The 21,141-nt window shown below is 50.1% G+C and overlaps 1 protein-coding gene across 1 annotated transcript in view; it reads right to left on the bottom strand.

The window, feature by feature from the left end:
* The window catches only part of ADAMTS16 (ADAM metallopeptidase with thrombospondin type 1 motif 16), a 159,745-nt gene extending 139,136 nt beyond the window's left edge, over positions 1–20,609 (bottom strand). The window contains exons 1-3 of the mRNA XM_053906864.1: positions 20,345–20,609; positions 20,153–20,258; positions 13,690–14,012 (exon numbers count right to left, since the gene is read on the bottom strand). Coding sequence (XP_053762839.1) covers positions 13,690–14,012; positions 20,153–20,258; positions 20,345–20,476 — 561 coding nt within the window. The 5' untranslated portion in view covers positions 20,477–20,609. The remainder of the gene's footprint in view (positions 1–13,689; positions 14,013–20,152; positions 20,259–20,344) is intronic.
* Positions 20,610–21,141: the final 532 nt, after the last annotated feature.

The following is a 21,141-nucleotide window of genomic DNA, read 5'->3' as shown; positions in this document are numbered from 1 at the left end:
GTCAGTTGAGCAGCCGACTTTAGCTCAGGTCATGATCTCGCAGTCTGTGGGTTCCAGCCCCGCATCGGGCTCTGTGCTGGCAGCTTGGAGCCTGGAGTCTGCTTCCGATTCTGTGTCTCCCTCTCTCTCTCTGCCCACCCCCCCCCCCCACTTGCTCTCTCTCTCAAAAATAATAAACATTAAAAAAATTTAAAAAAAAAAAGAATACCCTTCTTCAGAAATCCTCATGTGCAACAGGCAATCCCCCTCGTCATAAGCTTAATAGCTAAAGAAGACATCCATCCAAGACGCAGAGACACAATTTCGTCTCTATGCTCATGCAATAAGGTATAAGAAGCTAAGAGGTGGGCAAATCCACTTAGCTTTTTGAATTGTACTTTATACAAGTTATATCATATCCCATGACCCAAGTATATTGCAGTGTTTCTTACTTAAAATTTGTTTAGAGATTCTCTTAGGAACTGTCTCCAGCATAGATGGAACTAGTATCTAACACGAGGACTTTCCATCCATCCATCCATCCATCCATCATCCATCCATCCATCCATTTAACTGTCTGTCCATCCACCCACCCACCCACCCCCCTATCCATCCATCCAATTGCTCACATGGGCCAGGAACACTGCTGGGTGCTGGCAGTCCTGAAAGGATTCCCAACAGCCATGAACTTAAAGGTGGCTTATCACAGCTAAGGGTCAGCACCTGCTTTTTCACCATTCATACAATGTACTCATATGGAAATATAAATTATGATAGAATGAAATGACCTTAAGGTCATCATCAAGGCAAATGTTTTTTTTTCACAGACGTTGCATACTGGATGAAGTCACCAAATGCTTCAACTGCATTTCATTTTACAAGTTTTGCTCCAAATTTCTACTGGTTGAAGATACAATTATTCAATGACAAAAAACTGGGATGACTGGATATATCATGTCATTGCCTATTTAAGTTTTCTATTATTTTAGTACCATTTTTAAACTAAAGGCAACCAAACATCTTAGCATCACTGTAAATCTGGTAACAGCATGTGTGTGTGTGTGTGTGTGTGTGTATGTATTTTTTAATTTTTACCCTAGTTTAATTTTTGCTTTAAAACTGGTAACTTTATTTTCTAAGTTTACTTATTTCGAGAGAGAGAATGTGTATGCACAAGCAGGGGAGGCGCAGAGAGAGCGGGAGGGAGAGAATCCCAAGCAGGCTCCACACTGTCAGTGCAGAGCCCGATGCAGGGCTCAAACTCATAAATCATGAGATCATGACCTAGGTCAAGATCCAGAGTTGGATGCTTGAGGCGCCTGGGTGGCTCAGTGGGTTAAATATCCGACTTCAGCTCAGGTCATGATCCCACGTTTCGTGGGTTGGAGCCCCGCGTCGGATTCTGTGCTGACAGCTCGGAGCCTGGAGCCTGCTTCGGATTCGGTGTCTCCCTCTCTCTCTGCCCCTCCCCTGCTTGTACTCTGTCTCTCTGTCTCCCAAAAATAAAAAATAAAAAATAATAAAGAGTTGGACGCTTAGCCTGCTAAGCCACCCAGGCGCCCTGTAAACTGGTAACTTTTTAGATATAATGACAGCATATACCTTATTGGGTATGTCCCTCTATTATCAATTGACCAAAAGGAAACATAGGAATACTGTCTACATTTCTCTAGCCTGTAAATTTGCAAATGAGATATTTTTATTTCGTTTTCCCTTAATTTCACAGAAATTATAGAAAAGATAATATGAAACGAACACTGCTTTCACTACTATTTTAAAACACTGAATTTATTCGATTGAATGTCTGTAAAACACATGCTGTTTTTCCTTAAAAAAATCAGTAAAACAAGTTCTTCAAGTAGTGAGATGCATGTGCAATAAGATGACTGCCGTCCTCAGACAAAGGAATCAAAATCAGCAAAAGCGACACATGCCTGGAACGAGCTGGGAACGGAGCGTGGTCACGCCAGCAACAGCGGAGTTCTGAGACTCCAGGAACCTGAGACCAGGGTCGGGGCTCCTGACGCCCCCTGTTGTCCGAAGTGAGCAAGGACCGGCCTCACCTTGTTACAGTCTGGCCTCGGGCCTGTGGATGATGACGCCCCAATCTCTCCTTCGGGAGGGATTTACAGGGACATGGACGCTGCAGGCACACGAACACACGAGGCCCTGAGCTCCAGCTTGTTCCCATAGAGTAAGTCCCAAAATAGGACTTTCAAGCCTACTGAGGAGACGCGGCTGCCTCTCCCACCAGGCACACACCGCAAGAGATCTGATTTGAACCCGACGGGCGGATAGGGAAGGAATGGGTGCGTGCACTGGGTCCAGCGTCCCCAGCCCCACCCGGGAATATTCCAGCTCTCAGGCCTGCTGAGTTCTGGTCCTTACGGTCGGTCCGGTCTTTCCGTAGACAGGGCTGTGATGTCCCTGCTATTTCGGCTTTGGGGTCTCCGTGTCTTCCCGCCTCCAGACCAGTGTCTGTGCGATGATTTCTGCAAAGCGCCAGGACCATTTTGCCACCAAAAAATCACTCACTCATCGAATCCAGTTTTGAGGGCTTTACTGTATATCAGACACTATTGACAGCGCTGAGGATAAACCAGGCAGAAGTCAGACACGAACCCCTGCTACCCTCTCAACATTTAGCATAGTGGCCAGCTTGCTTACCGTGAAGACATCATCCTTAGCTCCCAGCTCCCCTTTTAAACTGTGCTGTGTGGTGCTGACGCCAGAACTCTGCAAATCCCACTTCTGCTCTGCCACCTGCTCGCTCTTCATCGCTGTCACAGCCCGTTTGGTGAGAGGCTGGACAGACTGAAGAATGTGGAAGAACTTGTTCTTTCTTGTCTGTGGACTTCCTGTCTTCCCCTACGGATTTCCTGTCCACCCCCTGTGGACTTCCTGTCTGCCCCCTGCGGACTTCCTGTGTGCCCCCTGCGGACTTCCTGTCTACCCCCTGCGGACTTCCTGTCTTCCCCCTGCGGACTTCCTGTCCGCCCCCTGCGGACTTCCTGTCTTCCCCCTGCGGACTTCCTGTCCGCCCCCTGCGGACTTCCTGTCTGCTTCCTGTTCCTGTCAGCGTTGTTCCACCTGGCAGTGACAGTCTGTTCTAGTTTAGGGTTTACCTGAAGAACCAGCAACATGCCCCCTCAGAGTCCAGCACCAGCTGGCCAGCGCCTCCTGCTTGGGGGTTTGAGCCTCCCTGAGGCATCTAAATTCTGATAACCACAACTCCTTCACTGGGTTCCCTCAGCCGCAGGGGCAGTACCTGTTAACTGCATTTTCCATCTTGCAAAGCTTTAGTATTCCCTTTCTAATTTTTCAGTTAATACCTTCATGCTCGGCATTAATTCTCTCTTATCAAGGTGTGCGGTTTCCGGGTCCTAACTGGACTATGACTGATACAGGTAACAATAAATACCAAGAAAAAGACAGCAGGGAAGAGGATGGGAAGTAGGTTTGGAGGGGGAAGAGTGGGCGATTTTAGATGTGTGGGTCAGGGAAAGTGACATTTAAGAAGAAAACAGCCATCCTGCTCTGCTTGAACCTCAGGCAATCAGGACCCTGCTTTAAAAGGCACGGTTTCCTCCGGTCCCTTCTTCTAATCTGTAGACTGGGCTGGACGTTCTCTTGAATAGCCACTGCCTAATAAGCAGGCTTCAGGGATTCTTGTCCTTCAGAGAATCCCAGACTTGGATCATCCCCCAGAGGAAATGACCGCGGGGTCACATTCCTGCTCCCCCAAAGAGACCCATTTGGCTGTCTCGGGCCAATCTTGCCCGTGAAGAACATGCTGGTCACACTGGTTGCAGAGATGAGCACCTGATGATGATCCTTCCAGCAAATATTCTACCGACCATGATGAGTCCCTCTGAGCGTCGTCCTTGGTGGTGGTGGGAGAAGCATCTGCCTTCTAATAAGGGACACTGGGAATACCCCGCACCAACCGGAGGGGAAGCTTGCCGTCTCTCCTCTCCCCACTGCTACCTGGCCCAGATCCCCAGACCAAAGACACATTGATTTTATTTTTAGAATCTCTGGCTCATATTCCAACACTTAAACGCTTTCTGTTGCTTCCTCGGTATATGAAAAGTAATAGCGTCCAGTGTGTTTGGTGAGCACATCACCGGACAGAGAATCTGAAGGCGCACATCCAATACCTGTCTAAACTCGGCTGGCTCTGCGATATCGGCCGCATCACCGCACCGCACTGAAGCTCAGGTTGGTCATCTGACAAATAAGGGAAGTGGAAGAAACCTCTAGGTTTTGTAATTACATTTCTCTAGGCACGTCATGTCTGTTCACAGCGAATGGGAAGCTAACAGAAAAACCGCTGGCCACCTCAAGTATAAAAGATCATCTTACAAACCGGTAACCTGGATCCATTTCTGGTGATGAACCACATTCATGTCTGTCAATTTCAAAATTCTTAACTACATTCATTCTTAAGGAATCGGCAGAAACATAATTATCCGGCATGCTCTTTGGTTCCCCACACCCATGTTTACATTTCCTAACAGCTACCAACTTTGGCCTCACTTCCTCTAAAAAACGTACATTCTCTACGACGTTACGACATGCCTCCCAAGCCTGACATATTTTCAACCCGGTCGTGCCACCACTGGCCTTCTCAGATTGCGGCACAACTCTTAAAAACTCATATTGTCTCTTCTGACCGGCTCTGTTGTTGTTTCTTCCCTCCACTCCCGCTTTATTTTACTGGCTCCAGAACATTTCTCAAAGTCAGTTAAAAGTCTGGCAATATTTCAGACAGTTTCCGAGGATTTATTGGGTGCTGCAGGAAAACTCTCCATGACTAGGATTTCCAGAGAATCCCCGGAGTCTGAGGTTGGGAATAAAACCTAGGACCGCTCCGACCAGCGCACTGAGTAAGTCTCCAACCAAGTGAAGGAATTCTTCTTTCTTTTAGTGTTTATTTATTTTCTCGGGGGGAAGAACAAGCATGAGCTGGGGAGTGGCAGAGAGAGAGGGAGACAGAGGACCCCAAGCAGGCTCTACACCGACAGCAGAGAGCCCAAAGCGGGACTCAAACTCATGAACCCTGAGATCATGACCTGAGCCAAAGTCGGATGCTTAACCAACTGGGCCACCCAGGCACCACCACCCCCACCCCCACCCCCACCATGTGAAGGAATTCTTAAGCACACTGGGAACTGTGGGATTTACCGGTTTTCCAACATTGCCGGAAACAAGAGAATAGTTAGATTTTAAGAGAAGGGATATGTATCCTACGCATTAAAAGCTTTAACAAACACAATGATTTACATAAGAAGGGCTAAATTTCACACAGATTTTGTGCCAAAGGCAGTGGACAGACTTGTTTTTTTTTTGGGGGGGGTGAGGTGGAGCTAAGGTGACAATCTAAGTACAGAACTTGCATGAAATACTTTAAGAAAATCTAATCCCATCATATGCCACAAAATCCTTATCTACAGAAGCCTCATTAACAGTATTGACTAATGGGAGTTTTTAAACATTGTTTTGTTAGAAACCTTACCAAATACATCCTTTCTGAATAAACTGCCCCGACAGAAAATTTAGGGTGTTCAGCAGTCACGGAAAGAAATCAGATGAAATGAATTTTAAAATGAATTGTATAGTTATTTATACCTCAAAACAGAAGTTGGGTAAATATAATATTTTTATCTGTAAATGTGAAATACGATCATTCAGGGGCACCTGGGTGGCTCAGTCGGTTGAGCGTCCGACTTCAGCTCAGATCACGATCTCACGCTTTGTGGGTTCAAGCCCTGCGTCGGGCTCTTTGCTGACAGCTCGGAGCCTGGAGCTGCTTCAGATTCTGGGTCTCCCTCTCTCTCTGCCCCTCCCCCACCCACACCCTGTCTCTCTCTGTCCTGAGGATCCCAGGAAGCAAGAGAGCACTATTGTCTGAAGAGCTGGTTCTCAAGTCAGGCTTCCTGGATGCCAAGCCCACTCTTTTAAGAATGACCATGGGAGTCGTCTGTAACAGGGGGACAGTAGAGTGGCCTTGGGTAATGATCTGTAAAATGGGTCGATGACAGCACCTAGTGGAGACTGACTTCCAGAACGGAAGTGTACGGGGTGGGGCAGATCTGCTCTCCAGTGAAACGATCATTTAACTGCTAGAAATTACACACACACACACACACACACACACACACACACACACACACACACCCGAACCATGTAAATTGTCCTCAGGGCTTCAAACAGGGAGACATATCTACGGACTCTAATTTCATAAATCTTGGAAAGAATGGTGAAAATTCGGTGGCTTCTGGGCCGTGGGCCAGTCACAGCCTCACCCTGCCCCCAGTCGGTGGCACAGAGCTCCCAAGAAGACAAGGGCCTCCCGTTCCCCCGACTCCCATTCTACAGCTACACTTCCAAGTAATTGGCCTGTTTACCAGGCCTCCTGTCCCTCTGCTCCCCCTACCACAACAGTTGTGCTCCGGGAAGGTGCAGCCACAAGAACCGATCTGCCTTCTACAAGCGGCCACAACTCTCAGGACAGAAGCTCCTCTCCGGACTCAGCAGGCTGAGGATAAGGGAACCCTGGCCGTCCCCATACCAGCTCATCTGCAAGGTACAGCTGCAGGCCGGGAAGCAGACAGAGGGGCCTGGGTACCCACAGCCTCACCCGGAGCCCCACTCATAGGGTAGGGGTGCCTGGCACTCGGGGAGAAGCAGACACTGCCAGCCCCTGTTCCACGCAGTGGCACATATATGTCCTACCCAGGAGGAGCGCCAGCTTTAAGAAGGGGGGCTCACCTCAAGGGGCTCATTGTTCTTTTTTCTTTTTTTTTTTTATCACTACCGCTCTGAAGTGCAAATTGCTTCACAGTCTGATTTGATTAAAGAGCAGTTTTGCAAGAGCTTGTCTGGAACCCTCCAAAGGAGCTCTACGTTAGTCAAGTCAGACCGCCGAGCAATTTATGCCCCAGGGTGTCGTAAAACATGAACACACACACACCCCAACAACAACACAATCCGCTAGCAGTTAGCACAGGTGAGCGGGTGAGGTGCCACCAACGGCCGCAGAGCAGCACGCCGGGCTCTCTGGAAGATGGCGCACGAGCTCCAGGTGGCACTCGTGAGAAGCGACATCGGAGGCTGCACGGAACCAGTCCTGCCAAGTCACGAAACCGACAGGAGGAAAAGAAACAGCAGCAGGAAGCCTTGGACGGCAGACCGCGGGTAGGGTCCAGGGTTGCCACCCTTTTCCGTGAGGCTCGGTTTTTGCAGAAAACGATGAGACGTGCAAAGAAGCAGAAAAGTGTGGCCCCGAACGTGAAAAGAGACAGGCACGGAAACTGCTTTGAGGGGTCCCAGATGCTGGGCTTAGTAGACCCGTGCTTCAAAGCAACTGTTGTAAACACGTTCACGGAACCAAAGGGAACAACGTCTGAAGAATTAAAGCAAGGCCTGGCGACAAAGGTGTAAAATACGGACTAAGAGGAATTATTAAAATAACCAAATGGAAATTCTTTGGTTTAAAAAGTATAATATCCCAGGGGTGCCTGGGTGGCTCATTCAGTTAGGCGTCTCACTCCAGATTTAGGCTCAGGGCATGATCCCAGGGTCCTGGGATGGAGCCCCACATCAGGCTCTGCATATCCTGAGAGTGGAACCTGCTTAAGATTCTCTCTCTCTCCCTCCCTCTCTTTCTCCCTTGCACTCACATTCTCTCTCTCTCTTTCAAAAAACCAAAACCAAAAACACTACGGTATCACAAAGGAAACTTTACTATAGAAACTGAGTAGTGGATTTGAACTGTCAGCAGAGAATCAGTGCATTTGAAGACAGATCGATAAAGATCGGGCAAGATGAAGGGGTCAGAGGAAAAAGCAAATGAAGGAAAATTAATGGGGCCTCAGAGGAATGCAGTACACCATGGAACACACCAACATACGCATAATGGGAGCCCCACAAGGTGAGGACAAAGTTGGCCACACGCGCACACATCACAGTAAAAATGTAGAAAGACAAAGACCAAAAGAAAATCGGGAGGGGCGCCTGGGTAGCTCAGTCGGTTGAGCATCCGACTTCGGCTCAGGTCATGATCTCGTGGCTTATGGGTTCAAGCCCCGCGTCGGGCTCTGTGCTGACAGCTCAGAGCCTGCCTAGAGCCTGCTTCTGATTCTGTGTCTCCCTCTCTCTCTCTCTCTCCTCCTGTCTCTCTCTCTCTCTCAAAAATAAATAAACATTAAAAAATTAAAAAAAAAAGAAAATCGGGAAATAGCCACAAAATCAAACAATAAAACTGCGATGAAATAAACAGAAGACTTCTCTTGAGAAACAACAGGGGGCGAGAGGCAGGATGACATCTTCAAAGCGCCGGAAGGAAAACACAGTAACTAAGCCGTAACAAGAATAACAACAACCAAGACTGTCAAACAACGCTCTCTATCCAGCCACTCGACGCCACAGTGGGATACCCCATGGTCATCAAGAGAGCTATAATCGAGAAGATGGACACGTGGGGGCCAGAATGTGGAGAAATCAGAAACCTCATACGATGCTAGGGGGATGCAAGGTGGGAGAGCTACTGTGGAAAACAGTTTGGAATTTCCTCAAAATGTTAAACGCAGGATTCCCATAGGACGCAGCAGTGACGCTCCTAGGTATAAACCCAAGAGAAAAGAAACGTACGGCCACACAAGAATCAGGACACGGACAGCAGTGTTATTCACAATTGCCAGAAAGAGCAGAGACAATAATATCCATCAACTGCTGAGGGGATAAAAAATGTGGTATATGTGTACACGGGATTATTATTTAGCCATAAAAATAACACACTGGGGCGCCTGGGTGGCTCGGGCGGTTAAGTGTCCGACACTTGGTTCAGCTCAGGTCACGATCTCACGGTTTGTGAATTGAAGCCCCGCGTCCGGCTCCTTGCGGACAGCGTGGAGCCTGCTTGGGATTCTCTCTGCCCCTCTCTCGGCCCCTCCCCGCTTGTGCTTTCTCTTTCAAAATAAGTAAATGTTTAAAAAAATAATGAGGTTCTGATGCAGGTTACAACATGGACGAAACGTGAACACATTATGCTAAGCAAAAGAAGCCGGTCACAAAAGACCATATGATGTATGCTTCCCTCTACAGGAAATCGCCAGATGAGGTAAATAAATCTATAGAGACTGAGTGTAAGATTCGTGGGCCCAGGACTGATGGGGCCTGGGGAAATGGGAACTGTCAGGGGTTTCCTTCTGAGGGGATGCAGAGTCTCAGATTAGGTGGTAGTGATCTGGAAACCTACTACAAACCCCTGAATTACACATTTCCAAGGGGGGAAACGATGTGTAAACTACAGGTCGATAAAGCCGTTTTAAAAAAAAAAAATCGTACTGGGGTGCTTGGGTGGCTGAGTCAGATAATCATCCCACTCTTGATTTCAGCTCAGGTCATGATCTCACGGTTCTGGAGATCGAGCCCCACGTGGGGCTCTGTGCTGACAGCACAGAGCCTGCTTGGGATTCGCTCTCTCCCTCTCTCTCTGTGCCCCTGCCCTGCTTCTGCTGCCTCTGTCTCTCGCAAAATAAATAAACTTAAAAAAAACAAAACAAACAGCACCTATGTTAGTGTGGTCATTAGGCTAAGTGAGATAACAACAGTGAGGCTATTAGCCAAGCATCCGGCACAAAATCCACAGTAAGTTAGTCCGGGTTCTTCCGCTCTCGTCCTGGCCATGGCTGTTTCCCGCGCTCACTAGTGCAGTCATTCTTGAAAGGCACCTGCTGTGCCCACACATTTACACACCCATGCTGGTCACCACAACAGGTCTGTGATGTCAATTAGGTAGGGACATGGCAATTACACATACTGCCTTTTTTACAAATAACCTTCGGGCGCCTGGAGGGCTCAGTCAGCCGAGCGTCCGACTCCTGATTTCGGCTCAGGTCACGATCTCACGGTTTATGAGATCGAGCCCTCCGCCTGGCTCCGTGCTGACAGGGCGGAGCCTGCTTGGGGTTCTTTCTCCTTATCTCTCTGCTCCTCCCCCACACGTGCACTCGCTCTCTCTCAAAATAAATAAATAAGCACTTAAAAATAAAATAAAATAACCTGATGCTGTGAGATAAGAAATATTTTCAGTCAAGACGCTTGGTGGAAGTACCGGGACAACTTTAGAGGTCTTTTTAGGGTTTACAGATGGGGCAGCGGAGAACTCCATGATGGTGAACGATGCTAGGAGTCTTCCCCGGGGCAGCCTGTGACTCCTCCATCGGGCATCACACCCGAGTCTCCTATGAAGATTCGGCTTGGACAAAACTACTCCAGGAACCTAGGCTGAATCTGCCACCTCCGAGATGCACCCTCTCCGCATCTCCTGGCACCTGTATTTTCCCTCCCGTCATCACTGCGGTGACACCACCTGTGTCCTGGCTCTCTCATCAGACAACCGGCAACTCGTGCCCGGCTCTGGAAGGCTCCAGCGCCGCCCAGTTCTGAAGCTCATTCGCGTTTCCCAAGATCCTTGGGAAAACAGTCATTTTAGTCTTGCAAGAACAGTTGCTTACTATAAATAGGACCACACCATCAGCTACTCACTTTGACAGTGTTCCTCAGACCCGTTTACCGAACAACTACAGCCGAGGGCTCCCGAACTCAAACTCCGAGAACCTGGGGAGAAAACTGCTTATCGGTTTGCAAACTGCACCGTCTCACAATTGTCAACCAAGTTCTCCAGTTGAAGACGTTAAACTCTTAGTTAAGCGATATATTTTAACTTCAAGGTAACAGTCCCACGCTGTAGGGAGAAGCAGGAGAACGCAGTATGGGCGATTTCTCCACCACCAGGGATCTTGTTTGCATCGTGCTCTCCCCTAGAGTCTGCAAAAGGGTGTGAGGGACAACGGGCAAACAAAAGAGAATTCTACAGGCAGCTGCCTGCCACTCAATAGGTGGGCCGACCAGAAACACTGGGGAAAAAAAAAAGCTTAACTGAGATCTACCTGGGACTTTAATTAGATCCTCCCCCCCACACCCCTAATAAAAGAAGCCCTCATCTAATGTAACACCATTTTTCTTCATACCTTAAGAGATCTGAATGAGAGATGGGGTAGCCATCCATCAGGAAAGAAATAACGGACTTGGCACCCAGTTGAGGGACGTTCCCATTCAATATTTTTTCTTATCTGGCTAACGACAGAGGACTCCTTATCCTCCCTTTTTCTTCTTTAAAATGCCTTTGATTTGTCATATGGCAAATGCCCCTGCCCCTCACACTCATAAGTCTAGTCAAGGTCATGTTCGTAATGATCCTCTACAGACAAAATATCAGCGAAGCTGGATTTAATGGGTTTGGAAGATGAATGGTGAAGGCATACAGATTCCTATTCCAGTGACCGAAATATTAAATTCCGGTGCTCGTTATCCAGAGGAGTCTTTTTTAAGTCTGCACCCCTGCCGGGGTCATGGGAAGCACCTCGCCCAAGCTCCGCAGACAAATCCAAGGATATGAGTTCTGAAGGCACGGCGCGCCTCCCTTCCACACAGATGGCTTCCATTCCGGGTCTGAGCTTTCGTTAAAAAAGCCAAGGAGGAGATCTCTTCCTTTGATGCATTATATGAAGAGTTCTAGCCCTTTAATTAAGGGAGATCTGTTTTTCTTGGGAGAACATGGAAGAAATCACCCACACCGTCTTCAATCATAAAAATTATGCCAAATAACCGCCAAATCCTTGGCAAATCCCGGTTGTGATCGCTCTCAAACCAGAAGCCCTTCACAAATTAGGGTAGACACGGGATCAATCCATTTCCCATTCCCCTGAAAAGCAAGTGTTAATATTGTTTGGCAATTTTTAACGGGATTTAGCATTTGCACATGTGTAGTATTTGAAGGGATTCAAATACTTGGGCATCCGATACTCGCACTCCCATACACAAAATCCTTCTAAGATGCAGACTCTGAATTCCCTCTTTCCAAAGGGAGAAAGAAGCTTAAGACAGATGTAAAACATTTTCTGGAAATGTAATAAATGTTCAAAATGTGGTCAGGACCTTAAAACGTGACCACACATCTTCACTCAGCTACCTAAGACACATCTCACTCATCTGTGTCTGACAGATTAATGTACTCAAGACTCTAAGTATCTACTAAGCGTTTGTTGCTTTAAATATGGAACTATTTCAAGAAAATTAAATGACGAGGCATTAAGATTTTGGCTTGGATCAGCCTGAGGGATGCCGGTATCTTCTCAACTTGGCTGGATGCTCCTTAATGAAGGGACCAGCGAAGGGGACCCCCAGAGGCATTTAAGTGATGTTCGATGTCTAAGTCCGATAGAGTAAAACCTTGGCTTGTGAGCAGAATTCGTTCCAGAAACGTGCTTGTAATCCAAAGCTCTCATACATCCAAGAGAATTTCCCCATAAGAAATAATGGAAGCTCAGATGACTCATTCCACAACCCAGACAACATTCATATAAAGTGATTATAATCCTGTAACATAATACAAAATATTAAATAAAATACAAAATATAAAGAAAAATAAGCAAATTAACCTGCACTTACCTTTGAAAACCTTCGTGGCCGGTGTGAGGGAGACAAGAGATGGGGGGCGGGTTATTGTGTCGGACAACATTCACCATCACTAACGGCATCACTGCTGTCTATCGGCTCAATAGAATCTTTTTCTGTTCCTGTGACTTTAACAAGGAACCTATCTAATGACCTAGGATGGAGCAAAGCATTCCTAAGCTCACTGTTGTGTGGAAAAGCAAAGGACTGTCCATAGGTGCTCTGAAGTGACAAAAAATCCACCACTGCCAGTTGGGGGCACCTTCCAACGTTGTGAAAAATCACCAACGTCTGCCACACATCATGGCCAGAGACTGAGCATCCGCGCATGGGAAATGATCACCCACAATCCCTCAGAGAGACAGAGAGAGACAGAGACAGAGAAGAACCATTGGCTCAGTTGTGACCATGTGACATCTGGCATCACATACCACTCATACTGTGAAATGTTGCTCATTTATCAAATGGAAATTTCTTGGGGCGCCTGGGTGGCTCAGTCAGTTAAGGGTCGACGTCAGCTCAGCTCATGATCTCACGGTCCGTGAGTTGGAGCCCCGCATCGGGCTCTGTGCTGACAACTCAGAGCCCGGAGCCCGCTTCTGAGTCTGTGTCTCCCTCTCCCTCTGCCCCTCCTCCGCTCGCGCTCTCTTAAAGATGAATACGTGTTTAAAAGTAATTAAAATTTATTAGAAACGCTTGCTCGTCTTGCGGAATACTCCCGGAACGAGCTGCTCGCCATCCAAGTCTCTACTGTGCTAAGAAGATGGGGAACATGCCCAGAGAATCATCAGTCCAGTGAGACCTGCGCTTCCCGGCCACGGCTTTGTCACATTTGGAATTACCACCCTAACCTGTAAGCATGCGATCCTGGACAGAACGACACGAGTAAAGGGCTATCAAGCAGCCGATCAAATAATCAACCCGGTCCACCAGGGGACTCGTGTTGTTCTTTGCAGAATGAAGACATTTCTCCAGAATGGGCCACAGCCAAATGGGCCCAAGGCGACGGCATCGCGCCTCGTAGACAGCGCTCCTTGACAACGTTCTCCTGCTTTCACAGATCAGTGAAATCTGCCCTGCGATGACGGAGGAGTCAGCTAGACGATCTCAAGGGACATCTCATCGCCCTCCCCCTTCACACACGCCACTGTCCCTGTCACCTCACTAGCGGCGGCGGGTACTCACCAAACCTTTGCACGTTGAAAGAGCCACCGAGGAATTTTTGTGGGATCGTAAGGAGCCTTGATAAAAACAGAAATCCTCGGGCGGGAAGGCGTGCACGGACTTGGTGCCTCCCTTCCCCAGCGTCTGCACCATAAATCCAGGAGCCACCAGGTTGGACGCTTTCAGCTCCATGTGGAAGTCATGCCTGAAGCCCTTCAGCCGAAGGTGAAGAGATTCAACCCCGAGCTGGGCCAGCGCCCTCTTCCTCCTCTGAGGGTGCGCGATTTCATGCGACACGTAGTCTCCGTTGTGGTCAACCTCATAGGGGGACACCAGCTCGTATTCTGAAAGACAAAGACGGGGCTTGGCTGAGTAATTTCAGAATTCTGAAAAGAACCTGGGAGTCAGTCTTAGAATGTAATTTATTGCCAGACGACACTCCCTCCCGGTAAAACACGACGGAGGAAAATTGCAACGTCGAGCCAACCTCAGATCTCCACCGTGGGACGCAAACAATCAGAGTCAGAAGGGAAAACCTTCAAAGTAGCCTGTAGGGAAGTCACTGGTGCCCCATCACGGGCTAGTCCCAGTACGGCAAAATCTATGACACTTCAAAGGAAAAACAGATTACAGACCGAGGAAGTTCAAAAACGGGACATGTGGGGTTCCATTTCATAAATTTCACCTTACGCTCATGATGATATGTAATCATTTATGGTTCTAAATATTCTTTCAGTCACACTTTTTGTTTTTTTACAACCATCTCAATTGAGCTGACAAATTTTAGCTTCAGAAAACAGTTATTAAAAAGGCAAATCTGATGGGCATTCCTTGCTGCTTAATATTTTAATATTTTATTGTTAAATCGAGGAATCCCGTAAACCCTACGCAGACATATTCCGGGTTTCTAGATGCTAACATTGGGAAATGCTCCTATGTGGTTGCTCCCACGGAAAAGCGTGGTGGACCCTCTCGTTGGCCTGAGTTCTTGGCCAACTGCCAGAGTCTACAGCCCAGGGTCTTTCCAGACACTCACCACAATCCTCTGCCCACTCTGATTCACAGGACTCGAGCCTAAAACACGTTCGGACAAACAATTTTTGGAAAAGTCCGGAAACCCCCGAGGGGCTGTCAGATCTCAGGGCCCCCTCACAGGTCTGCCGGGTTTCAGTCACCGACGACCCCCCAGTTTTGCCTTCTCTGTACATCTGAGTCAGTTTCCCCACTGTGGGAAGCACAGAAGGAAGGTTCCGAGCTCCTTTCGTTACCAGCATGTGCCGTCGGGAGACTGCTGTGATGGATGCTCGAGAAGTGGGGCCCTCTTCTGCCCTGGCAGGAGTTGGACATGTTTCTTGGAGTCGTAAGATACAATAAAACAGAATCCCACAGAAATGGCACTTGGTCAGAAGTAAGGGGTAATTGGGTAATTATTGTTTCTAGAAAAGTGAGGTTTTGTTCTCAACCGATGTCTTTCTACACAGGTGCCTGATCGTGTGTCCCTGTGCCGTCCGGCAGGTAAGAGAAAGGTTACTCTGGAAGGAGCAGGCAGCCAGTGACCGTTTGTGGGTGTGGAGAGGGCAAGGGAGGCCACGGACGGGAAGGCCCTGCCTGGAGCCCCCCATGCTGAAGCCTGGGGCTAGGTGAGTGTCCAGGGCCAGGCAGCCAGCCCCATCAAGTGGCGGGTTAACCAAAGGCTGGACAATGGCCTCTGTGACTCCAGGGATGCGGTCTCCTCCAGTCAAGACCTTTTTTTTTTAAGTTTATTTATTTATCTCGAGAGAGCGAGAACAGCAGGGGAGGGGCAGAGAGAGAGGGCGACAGAAGATCGGAATCAGGATCTCTGCTGACAGGAGACAGCCCGACGCAGGGCTCAAACCCATGGACCTTGAGATCATGACCTGGGCCAAAGCTGGGACACTTAACCGACTGAGCCACCCAGGCACCCTGCCGGTCAAGAGCTTTGACAGGCGACTCTTCTGGGCCCAGTGCTAGGCCCACGGGCCTGGCCCTGCCACGCAGGTGTGAACGGGTGCCCTGATGGTAAGTGGGGAGCTGGGCCGCACACAGCAGGGTCTGGCGGACGACTTGAGCCGACCGTCAACATCGACGTCAAGGCAGGACATTTGTGTCCCGCGGGGCAAAACACCCTGGAATTGTTTCACAGTTTACCAGGGAAATGAGACAATAAAACAAATCTGGTTGAACTGCAGGCAAGGATAGGAGAAAGGGGGAACAGGTCAGGGACGGGCCGGTGTGGGCGACGGCGGCCGATCCGGGGTGGCTCCGAGGGGCAGAGCGCAAAGCCCCACCCCACCTGCCTCTTGCCCAGCTTTCTGGGCCGAGGGGAGGGGCCGGTGCCAAGCAGCGGTGTGGCCTGGCACTCTTCCCCCTGCCTCCCGGGGCTCTCAGGGAGCCCTCCCCACCTCACCCCAGCCTATGTGCATCCCAACAGAGGCTGGGGAACACTAGCTAATCAGCACGACTACTCCGCGTAAAAGATGATTACCACTTTCAAAAAATCAAACTGCTTCCAGATGCCATCAGTCCTGTTCTTCTGACCTTTGTTTTGGAAGTCATGTAACATGCATCCTGTATCTGGAGGGGACATTGGATATCTACGCCCAAAACAGCATCACTGATAAGCCTCTTTTACATACACACATCCAGGGTCCTGTTGACAAATGCAGGACCTCCAGCTATCTAAGGGGAAAACACGAACGGCCTGGTGGACGGCATTTGCCAGTTCCCCTGGGGTAATACCCCCACCATGGCTGATTTCCACGTGACGTCACTCAACACGGAGTGTGGAAAGATGCGCCCCCGGACCTGCACCTGTACCTATGCACATCTCCCCACACAGATACGACTGATGTAAATAACCTCGAGAGCACAGGTAATAGTAAAACCTAGTAAAGCAATTATAAGGGAGGAGCGTTGAGTCTTTTCATTTTGTCTTTAATAGGATTTATTTCACGGTAACTATATTTTAATTTTATTGGAAAAAATTTAATGTTTATTTTTATTTTTGAGACAGAGAGGGGCAGAGCATGAGTGGGGGAGGGGCAGAGGGAGAGGGAGACACAGAATCCGAAGGAGGTTCCAGGCTCCGAGCGGTCAGCCCAGAGCCCGACGCGGGGCTCGAACCCACGAACCGTGAGATCGTGACCTGAGCCGAAGTCGGACGCTTAACCGACTGAACCCCCCGGGCGCCCCATATACTTTAATTTTCAATGACCAGCTCGGCAAAATTTCACAGAAAGGGACAATCCGCTCTGGAGGGCTGGTACCTGTTGGCCTCAGGACACAGCTGTGCCAGCAGCAAAGCCACTCTTTGGGATTTAATGACGATCGGTTCCCAAGAGGCAGGGAGAAAATGTTTGATGGAAGATTGGTTTTCCCGTTCAGTCTGCTGATTCTCAGCTGGAGTGACTCCCCTCCCCCTCCCCCAGGAGACAAACGTCTGGACACGTTTCTGCTTTGTCAGGAAGGGGGAGGGGGACAGTGGCGCTCCTGGAATCTGACCGCCAAATCCAGGGATGCAGCTACGTATTCTCCGATGCCCAGGACGGACCTCCGCTACAAAATGTCAATACCGCCAAGGTGGGGGAATCCTGATTGAGCCCGAAAGCCCTGCTTACCATCAAATGTGTACTCTCGGTTACATATAAATGAACGCGGAAAAGGTCATCGCTAAAGAATTCAGTGAATGAACAAAACAAGCACAGTATCTCATCATACACGCATTACTATCTGGAAAAAGTCAATATATAACTGCAGTAATCTGAAAAAATCAACTTCTGAGCTTAGGTTTTCAGATGATAATCCCCTCGGCTGTCGGCTCGCGATTTCAAGAAAAAGATGAGCGTGAGTCCTGACATCCCGAGAATCCTTTAAATCACACCTGTGTCCCCTACACGTTTGGTAAAGGAGGACAACGTCGCATACGGCTGCTCCCGTCAGTGGTCAGAACTGCCTGATTTCAAGAGGTTTTCTGACCACAGCATGAAGTCTAAGACCGCTCTGGTTTCAAACTCAGTGCGGGAGGTGTGGACCACCTGTGAGCACGCAGGGCTGCTTGGTACCAGTGGCCGAGAGCGGATCCGAACCTTGAATCCCTACCCCAGGATTCAGTGACGTCACATCCGTAGCTTGAAAGCCACCAGGGAGCAAGTACTTACCCCTTGGGAACCAGAAAATATTACAGATCTGGGCGCCACAGAGCCTGCTGTTAAAGATTTACGAGCACACCCCAGGTGAACCTGAAAGACATTGCCCTGTCTCACGTTACCTGGATGTTTGAATGTAAATCGGTATAATCCCCCAATGCACACACGCACACAACAGGTCTATTACGCACAATGAAACAAGTTTCTAAAGAACGTCTACACCTTGCCCTGGAAGAGTAACTTACTGGAGAATTAAAAAGCTAACGAATCTGTGATAGTCTTGGCTCTTTAGAGGGAGCCGCTATTTTTACCACAAAGGTCAATTTGTAGGCAAAGCACTAAAATCTCCTAGTAGGGAAACACCATTCTGAATCAGCCAAAACCAAACGGGTGTACTTAATGTCTGAAAATAGTTTCGTTGGGCACAGCTGCCTCACAGAAGAGACGGGCTTCTCTTTCCTACTGCTTAACTGCACCAGACACGGAGCAAAGTTTGCAATCACCGTGTGAACGACGTGTTAAACAAACCTCACGGCCGAAAGAGGGAGTCCAAAGCCAACGTGTGTCACCGACACCTAGATAACCGAGCAGTACCCACCAAGTGCACCCCGGCTCTCCTGTTCTGAACAGACACAGGTGACCTGCTCAGCAGAGTCTTTTCCCTGCTGGTACGAGAGCCCTCCAGTGACATGCACAACTCTCCACTTAGCCGTTTGCAACTAAAGACCTAAAACACACAGAGGGTGGGTGTGAGGTGGCGGTGTATCCGCTAAGCTAGAACTTCACCGATGATGGCTCACAGCTTCCCCTTCTGTTTCTGAGCAAGCAAGGTATGTGGTTGTCATGGAAATGCTAGGCCTGTGACACCAGCTGATAATGCCAGGTGACTGGAGCCTCACGCCAGCCAGGCTGCCGTCCAGCCAGCCAGGCTGCCGTCCAGCTCCCGGGAGCCGGCCTCGGCCAGGAACAGCGGACGCACACTCAGGAAGGGAGTCTTTGACTTCTCCTTCTGGACGTGGTTCTCTGCCTATGATGCTCTCACCTAAAGACCACTTATTTTCTATAAATGCCGTACAGTGATCTGAAAATCTCCTGAGACTTTCATGATTTTGGAGAACTAGAATTTTTACAGAAGTCTTCTTTTAAAAAGTGTCTCTGGAGGGACAATCAAATACAATATGGACAGTTACATCCTACGGGAAACATTAAGGAAGGCAGGGGCCAGACCAGACCAAGAAGGTGACCTTTAAATAGATAATGACCTTTCTCTAGCAATTACACAGCCCTAAGTCATTTGTAAGGATTTCCTAGCACTTACATCTAGCGCCCTCTGGTGGTCCTGAAAAGTCTTCTGTTCCCAGCGTTCGTCTAACCTATGGCTTCATTTATAGACTATTCATGAACTCTCCCAGCAAGAGAGAATCCAAATAGGTAATGCGTGTGTCCAACTCCTGTCTTTACCAAAGATTAAAAACTATATTCAAATATTGAGTTATTAACTGTAATCTTCTGGATTTTCTGAAAATATGTTGGGATAATCAAACCTGGTTCCTCTAAAATACTGACATTTGATATGGCAACTTATTGTTGGAAATGTTGCAGAGCACTGATATTAAACAAACGCCAAGGGATTGGGTTCAGATAAAAAGCGCCTAGCGGCCGACATCCCGCACCTGCCTTCCCCTTTAACCTAAGGGAAGGCACGAGAAATTTACAAATGCAGCAGTGAAACCACAGGCTGCAAATGAACCAGACTCATGGCTTAAGGCGCGGCATTGCTTCGGAGGTCGCGAACGCTAATTACCCTTCCCTGCGCTGTATTTCAATTATGTCCCAACCCTTGAAGACCATCCACTTTCACCCTGACAAGAGTACTGGGCAAAAATGGCTTTCTTTTGTCTCCTGCCGTTTAGTCAAGGGCACACAGAGAGCCTTCAATCTAAACAGCCAGAGGAGGACCAGGAGGGGGTGAGGCGTGGAGAAAGGAGTCCTCTGCGCTTTATAATTTCCTGAATGCCTCAATTAGAAATACCTTTAGATTACTCCTTGCTTTCGTAAATTTTCTTATTAAATGCGCATTCCTTCTTTTGTTGCTATTGCTTACGGCAATTACGCTGGTAAGCGCTACTGTTCCACAAGGGAATACAATATAAATATTGGTGAAAGTCGACTCCCAGGTGCTCGCTCACAAGGCGAGAAAGCGCGGCTCATACTATGCGTGAGTTTGGAGACTAAGGAGCATTCGCAGCGCCTGGTAAACCAGCAACACCGGCAGCTATTTGGTGAGGACTGGGACCCCTCCTTCCCCGCAGACTTACCGCCCTGTGCCATCCAGGCCGGCCACTCCGCGGACCCGGGAGGTCGCCGGCCGCTCGGGCTCCCCGGCGAGGCCGCTGCGGGTCCCACGGAGCAAGCAGGTGCCTGCTGGAAAAGAGCCGCGACACCTCGGTGAGACCCGGGCCGCGCGAGGGAAGCCGCGGGCACCCGCCCCCCAACCTCCGGGGACTCACCTGCACGGCCACCTGCGTCAGGAGCAGCGCACAGAGCGCCGCGCGCCCGGGGCCCCGCATGGCCGCGCCGTCCCCGGCGCCCCGCGCCCGCCGCGCGCGCTGCGCCCCCGCGGGGAGAGCGCGCGGCTCCATCCAGGGGCGCTCGGAGCGGCCCCCAGCCGGGCGGCTGCAAGTGGGCACCGAGGAGCCGAGGCGCGCAGGAGCCTCCCCGCCGCGACTCCGCCGCCCGCGCGGGGTTATCACTGCGGCTCCGCGCGGCGCGGGGGGCGGGGAGGGCGGTGGGGCACCAGCGCGCACCGTGGGAGAGCGGCGGGAGGAGGCGGGCCGCGGAGGGGAGGCGGAGAGGACCGGCGAGGGGAGGGGAGCGGGGAGCAGGAGGGGCTGGCGGGGGCGGCGGGGTGGGGAGCCGGAGGGGAGACAGGAGGGGGAGGGCAGAGGCCGGAGGAAGCGGGCGGCGGGGCGGGGCGGGGCGGACGGGAGGAGGGCCGGGAGGATCCCCGCGCTCCCAGCCCGTTTCGGCGCCTCGCCCGCCTCCCCGTGTGCGCGCGGGTGGAGAGGTGGCTCGGGGGCTCCGAGTGGTGAGCGGCGTGAGTCGCTTTCCAGGCGCCCTCGGGACCCGCAGGCCCGCTGCGCCCCGCCACCCCCCGGGCCCGACCTGCGCCGCCGCGGGCGCCGACACCTGCCGAGGGAGGCTGGGCGGCGCCTGGGCCCCGCGGCGTCCGCCCTGCGCCGCGGGTGGGAGATCAAAGGCGGGACGGCGGCGCCCAGAGCTTCTGAGAGCCGCGCGGATCTGAGTG

Source organism: Panthera pardus, unplaced genomic scaffold, assembly GCF_024362965.1.
Source record: "Panthera pardus isolate Hobbes unplaced genomic scaffold, ASM2436296v1 HiC_scaffold_2, whole genome shotgun sequence".
NCBI lineage: Eukaryota > Metazoa > Chordata > Mammalia > Carnivora > Felidae > Panthera > Panthera pardus.
The sequence above is the reverse complement of the archived record's forward strand: the minus strand, read 5'-3'. Positions and strand labels throughout refer to the sequence as shown.